This window comes from Silurus meridionalis, chromosome 2, assembly GCF_014805685.1.
Source record: "Silurus meridionalis isolate SWU-2019-XX chromosome 2, ASM1480568v1, whole genome shotgun sequence".
In the NCBI taxonomy this organism is placed as follows: Eukaryota; Metazoa; Chordata; class Actinopteri; order Siluriformes; family Siluridae; genus Silurus; species Silurus meridionalis.
Window position 1 is genome coordinate 1411132 of NC_060885.1, and position 7018 is coordinate 1418149.

At 45.2% G+C, this 7018-nt stretch overlaps 1 protein-coding gene across 1 annotated transcript in view; it reads left to right on the plus strand.

Moving 5' to 3' along the window:
• Positions 1-3441, plus strand: part of sh3gl2a (SH3 domain containing GRB2 like 2a, endophilin A1) — a 35209-nt gene extending 31768 nt beyond the window's left edge. Inside the window, exons 8-9 of the mRNA XM_046837149.1 lie at positions 384-511; positions 2790-3441. Coding sequence (XP_046693105.1) covers positions 384-511; positions 2790-2986 — 325 coding nt within the window. The 3' untranslated portion in view covers positions 2987-3441. The remainder of the gene's footprint in view (positions 1-383; positions 512-2789) is intronic.
• The last annotated feature ends 3577 nt before the right edge of the window (positions 3442-7018 follow it).

Sequence of the window (7018 nt, forward strand, 5' to 3'; positions counted from 1 at the left end):
TCTGTATGAGTGTGTGTGTGTGTGTGTGTGTGTGTGTGTGTAAATGTATCTGTATTAGTGAGAATGTTTGTGAGTCTGTGTGTGTGTGTGTGTGAGAATGTATCTGTATTAGTGAGAATGTTTGTGTGTGTGTGTGTGTGTGTGTGTGAATGTATCTGTATTAGTGTGTGTGTGTATGTGTGTGTGTGTGTGTGTGTGTGTGTGTGTGTGAATGTATCTGTATTAGTGAGAATGTTTGTGTGTGTGTGTGTGTGTGTGTGTGTGTGTGTGTGAGAGTGTGAATGTATCTGTATTAGTGAGAATGTTTGTGTCTCTGTATGAGTGTGTGTGTGTATATTATGACATCATCAGTAGGTGAATAATTATATTAAGGTGATTGACAGGATTAGAGAAGCCTCTAGAAAGCCGAGGAAGGAGTACACGCCCAAACCACGCTCTTCTCTCGACCTCTCCATCACTGAGAGTCACAACGGGGGATTGGGACAGAGCCGAGCCGCCGCACGCTCCCCTGGTCAGCAACACCACCTCACTTCCTGTCACAGCAACATCACCTCACTTCCTGTCACAGCAACATCACCTCACTTCCTGTCACAGCAACATCACCTCACTTCCTGTCACAGCAACATCACCTCACTTCCTGTCACAGCAACATCACCTCACTTCCTGTCACAGCAACATCACCTCACTTCCTGTCACAGCAACACACCTCACTTCCTGTCACAGCAACACCACCTCACTTCCTGTCACAGCAACACCACCTCACTTCCTGTCACAGCAACACCTCACTTCCTGTCACAGCAACACACCTCACTTCCTGTCACAGCAACACCTCACTTCCTGTCACAGCAACACACACAGCAACACACCTCACTTCCTGTCACAGCAACATTACCTCACTTCCTGTCACAGCAACATTACCTCACTTCCTGTCACAGCAACATCACCTCACTTCCTGTCACAACACCACCTCACTTCCTGTCACAGGAGCACCTCACTTCCTGTCACAGCAACATCACCTCACTTCCTGTCACAGCAACATCACCTCACTTCCTGTCACAGCAACATCACCTCACTTCCTGTCACAGCAACATCACCTCACTTCCTGTCACAGCAACACACCTCACTTCCTGTCACAGCAACACACCTCACTTCCTGTCACAGCAACATCACCTCACTTCCTGTCACAGCAACACCTCACTTCCTGTCACAGCAACACCTCACTTCCTGTCACAGCAACACACCTCACTTCCTGTCACAGCAACATCACCTCACTTCCTGTCACAGCAACACCACCTCACTTCCTGTCACAGGAGCACCTCACTTCCTGTCACAGCAACATCACCTCACTTCCTGTCACAGCAACACCACCTCACTTCCTGTCACAGCAACACCACCTCACTTCCTGTCACAGCAACACCACCTGACTTCCTGTCACAGCAACACCACCTGACTTCCTGTCACAGCAACATCACCTCACTTCCTGTCACAGCAACATCACCTCACTTCCTGTCACAGCAACACCACCTCACTTCCTGTCACAGCAACACCACCTCACTTCCTGTCACAGCAACACCACCTCACTTCCTGTCACAGCAACACCACCTCACTTCCTGTCACAGCAACACCACCTCACTTCCTGTCACAGGAGCACCTCACTTCCTGTCACAGCAACACCACCTCACTTCCTGTCACAGCAACACCACCTCACTTCCTGTCACAGGAGCACCTCACTTCCTGTCACAGCAACACCACCTCACTTCCTGTCACAGCAACACCACCTCACTTCCTGTCACAGCAACACCACCTCACTTCCTGTCACAGCAACACCACCTCACTTCCTGTCACAGCAACACCACCTCACTTCCTGTCACAGGACCACCTCACTTCCTGTCACAGCAACACCACCTCACTTCCTGTCACAGCAACACCACCTCACTTCCTGTCACAGCAACACCACCTCACTTCCTGTCACAGCAACACACCTCACTTCCTGTCACAGCAACACACCTCACTTCCTGTCACAGCAACACACCTCACTTCCTGTCACAGGACCACCTCACTTCCTGTCACAGCAACACCACCTCACTTCCTGTCACAGCAACACCACCTCACTTCCTGTCACAGCAACATCACCTCACTTCCTGTCACAGCAACATCACCTCACTTCCTGTCACAGCAACACACTCACTTCCTGTCACAGCAACACACCTCACTTCCTGTCACAGCAACACACTCACTTCCTGTCACAGCAACACCACCTCACTTCCTGTGTTCAGACGCTGTGAATCTCCAGTCTACCTCAAAATCTTATAATATTCAAACAATATGACATTTATTTCTGTTTTAATGATCAATACAAAATCATTAATATTCTTTTAATTCATCATAATACTTTATTATAGATTCAGTTACACCTTCACTGATATACTCTCTCTCTCTCTGTCTGTCTCTCTCTCTCTCTCTCTCTCTCTCTCTCTCTCTCTCTCTCTCTCTCTCCTCCTCTGTCTGTCTGTCTCCCATTCCTTCTCTCTGTCTGTCTCTCTCTTTGCTCCTGTGTCTGTCTGTCTGTCTGTCTCCAATTCCTCCTCTATCTGTCTCTCTCTCTTTCCTCCTCTATCTGTCTGTCTGCCTCTCTTTCCTCCTCTATCTGTCCGTCTGCCTCTCTTTCCTCCTTTATTTGTCTGTCTGTCTCCCATTCTTCCCCTATCTGTTTATCTTTCCTCTTCTATCTGTCTTACTGTGTATCTCTCTCTCTCTCTCTCTCTCTCTCTCTCTCTCCTCCCCTGTAGCCCCTCTGGATCAGCCGTGTTGTCGCGCTCTGTATGATTTCGATCCGGAGAACGAGGGAGAGCTGGGCTTTAAGGAAGGTGACATCATCACACTGACCAATCAGATTGATGATAACTGGTATGAAGGGCTGGTAAACGGCCAATCAGGATTCTTCCCCGTCAACTACGTCGATGTCCTGGTGGCTTTACCGCATTAAACCTGCTCCTAACTCTGGATTCCCATCATGCACTTTTCCTGGAGAGAGAGAGAGAAAATCCTCATCACTGGGATCATCAGAAGACTGGAATCTTCCTGGTTCTGGTGATTTTCCTTTCCTGCTCCCTCGTTTTTCTTTTCTCTCTCCTGTCTGTGAGTGAGGGATATTTTACTTCCTGCTCTCTGCTGTTTTTTTCCTTCGATTCTGTGTTTTTCATGTTTCTCTCTCTTTTCTGCTCCTTATTTCTCTCCGTCGTGTTTGTGCATGATGTATGAAAGCGTTTGCACTTTGAAGGAAATGGATTATTTCCTGTTTTTTTTCCTGTGATGTAAAGGAAGTGTTTGTTTGTTGTTGTTGTTGTTGTTTATTATTTTTCATTTAGGAAATAAAATTCTAATTTCATGATGGGAAACAAAAACTAATTCTACAATAAACTGTAAATCAGTATTTTATTACCTCTGCAGTACAACAGGAATCAATTCTATTCAATTCAGTTCTATAAATAATAATAACTGGACTATTTTGCATGCCCTCAGACACACGGCTGTTTCTTCACTATATTTAATTCTATAAATGTAATTACAGTATTGAACATAATAATGATGTGAAACTGAAACGTCTCGGTGAGAAATGAACTCTGAATAGAAATAAAGCTGCAGTCGGTCTGAAGCTCCAGTTTAATTTATCACAATCCTGAGTGTGTAATTCACTACGTCAAATATATACTCTATAAATACATCCAATAAAGTGTGTGTGTGTGTGTGTGTGTGTGTGTAAGATGACAGAAATAAATGAAATTTGGTGTTAAATAAATAAATTGACGCATTACATTGTACTTGTACACTGCACAATGACATTAAAGTTGAATCTGATCTAATCTCAGTAATCTCCATTACTACAGGTCCAATCAGGGCACTGGATCAGATACAGGTTTTTTATTAATTATTAATTTGATTCATTTACTTCCATGAAAATCTATCACTCAACAGAAAAGCCCAGAGAGAGAGTGAGAGAGATTGCTAAACAGATTGATATCTTCTTCTTCCCATTGGGGGGCGCCAATGGGAACATGATCCACATGTTCAGTTTGGCACATGGTTTACACTAAATGCCCTTTCTAACACAACCCTCCCCATTTATCCAGCACTAAGAGTGACCTGGCTTGTGTAACCCTAATGGCGGCACACCAACTACCTGCATCTCTTCACTCACCACATCCATAAAACTCCTCCTTGGTCTTTCTCTTTTCCTCCTTCCTGGTGTCTCCATCCTCAGCATTCTCCTACTGATATACCCCATTTTCCTCCTCTGCACATGTCCAAACCATCTCAATCTCACCTCCCTCACCTCGTCTCCAAAACGTCCTAAATGCGCTGTCCCTCTAATAAATTCATTTCTAATCCTGTCCATCGTCGTCACTCCCAACGAACATCTCAACATCTTCAGCTCTGCTACCTCCAGCTCCACCTCCTGTCTTTTACTCAATGCCACTGTCTCTAAACCATACAACATCTCAGGTCTCACCACAGTCCTATAAACCTTCCCTTTCACTCTCACAGATACTCTTCTATCACAAATCACTCCTGCTATCACTCTTCTCCACCCACTCCACCCTGCCTGCACTCTTTTCTTCACTCCTCTAACACACTCTTCATTACTTTTCACTGTTGACCCCAGGTACCTGAACTCCTCCACCTTCTCCACCTCTTCTCCCTGCTCACTACTCTCACCACAAATCACAATATCATCCACAAACATCATAGTCCAGGAAGACTCCTGTCTGACCTCGTTCTTCAACCTGTCCATTACCACTGCAAAAAGGAAAGGGCTCAGGGCCGATCCTTGATGCAGTCCAACCTTCACCTTGAACCAGTCTGTCGTTCCTACTGCACACTTCACTGCTGTCACACTGTCCTCATACATGTCCTGCACCACCCTCACATACTTCTCTGACACACCAGACTTCCTCATACAATACCACAACTCCTCTCTCCACCCTGTCATACGCTTTCTCTAAATCCACAAACACACAATGCAACTCCTTCTGACCTTCTCTATACTTCTCCATCAACATTCTCAAAGCAAATAATGCATCTGTGGTGCTCTTCCTTCGGCATGAAACCATACTGCTGCTCACAGATGGTCACCTCTTCTCTCAGCCTGGCTTCCACTACTCTTTCCCATAACTTCATGGTGTGACTGATCAACTTTATTCCCCTGTAGTTACTGCAGGTCTGCACATCTCCCTTATTCTTAAAGATCAGTACCAACACACTCCTTCTCCATTCCTCAGGCATCTTCTCACCTTCCACAACCTGGTTAAAAACTCCACTGCACCTCTCCTAAACATCTCCATGCTTCTACTGGTATGTCATCTGGTCCAACCGACTTTCCACTCTTCATCCTCTTAATTGCTGCTCTCACTTCCTCCTTACTAATCCTATCCACTTCCTGCTTCACATCTCCACACCATCCAACCTCTCTCTCTCATTTTCCTCGTTCATCAGCTGCTCAAAATACTCTCTCCATCTTCTCAACACACTCTCCTCACTAGTCAACACATTTCCATCTCCATCCTTTATTGCTCTAACTTGCAGCACATCCTTCCCAGCTCGGTTCCTCTGCCTGGACAATCGCTACAAATCCTTTTCTCCTTCCTTAGTGTCCAACTTCTCCTACAGCTCCTCATATGCCTTTTCCTTGTCTTTCACCACATCCCTCTTTACCTGCTGCTGCATCTCCTTGTTCTCCTGCCTACTTTTCTCATCACTCTGTAGATCCCAATTCTGTTTCTCCAACCTCTTTCTCCTTCTGCTCTCCTGCACTTCCTCATTCCACCACTACATCTTTGTTTTCCTTTATATTTCCAGATGTTACACCAAGAACCTTTCTAGCTGTCTCCCTTATCCCATCTAACTCACTCCAGAATTTTTCCTTCTCCTCCATCTCACAACCCACTTGTGGAACATAGGCACATTTATCATCATCCCTTCAACTTCCAGCTTCACGTTCATCACCCTATCAGAAACTATCTTCACCTCCACTACACTCTTACTGTACTCTTCCTTCAGAATCCCCCCTACACCATTTCTCTTTCCATCCACACCATGATAGAACAGTTTAAACACCTCCAATGTTCCTGCTCTTACTCCCTTTCCACTTGGTCTCCTGAACACACAACATATCTACCTTTCTCCTCTCCATCATATCAGCTCCCTCTCTCCCTTTACCAGTCATAGTACCAACATTTAAAGTACCAACCTGAACCTCTACTCTCCTCCACTTCTCCTTTCCCTGCTGTCTCTGTAGACGTCTTCCTCCTCTCCTTCTCCTCCTTCAGCCAACAGTAGCACAATTTACACCAGTACCCTGTTGTTAATGATACCTGTGGTGGTCGTTGGTAACCCAGGCCTCGACCGATCCGGTATGAAATTCTGAATCCTGAGCTGTATATTTGATTTGGTACATGTTTTACACTGGACGTCCTTCATAACACAAAACTCCACATTTATCTGGGTTCAGACACTGAGAGTCACCTGACCTGTCTAACACTAATGACTGTGTTGATAAAAATATGAATATAAAGTGAATAAAAAATAAAAACCAGTAGGATGAACCTCCATCCTGTAGCACATCTGTCCAGGTGTTCCTGGGGAGGTGAAGAAGGCAGAAAATGATGGGAAAGTCTTGTAGCATGCACAGAGATCATGCCTGGTGAGTTTAGCCTGAATATAAAGAGGTACATGGATCATGGATAGAAGAGCATGAGCATGAGTTCAATGATGGAAGAGGTGTGAAGTGACTGGAGCACATTCTCAGACCTTCTTTAGTCAATACTGAGGGGAATTTGTTTCTTCTGAGTGTGTTTGATGGTCATCTTCCAGATAGTCCATTTAAGGGGCGCTGAAAGTAGTGTGGACTGAAATAATTAAATGACATTCTTCAGATTGAGAAGATCTGTAAGATTAAGAAACTTTCTGACCTCGTAGTTCTGTTTGGTGAGATCAGTGGGTACATGAGCAGGGTTTAGCA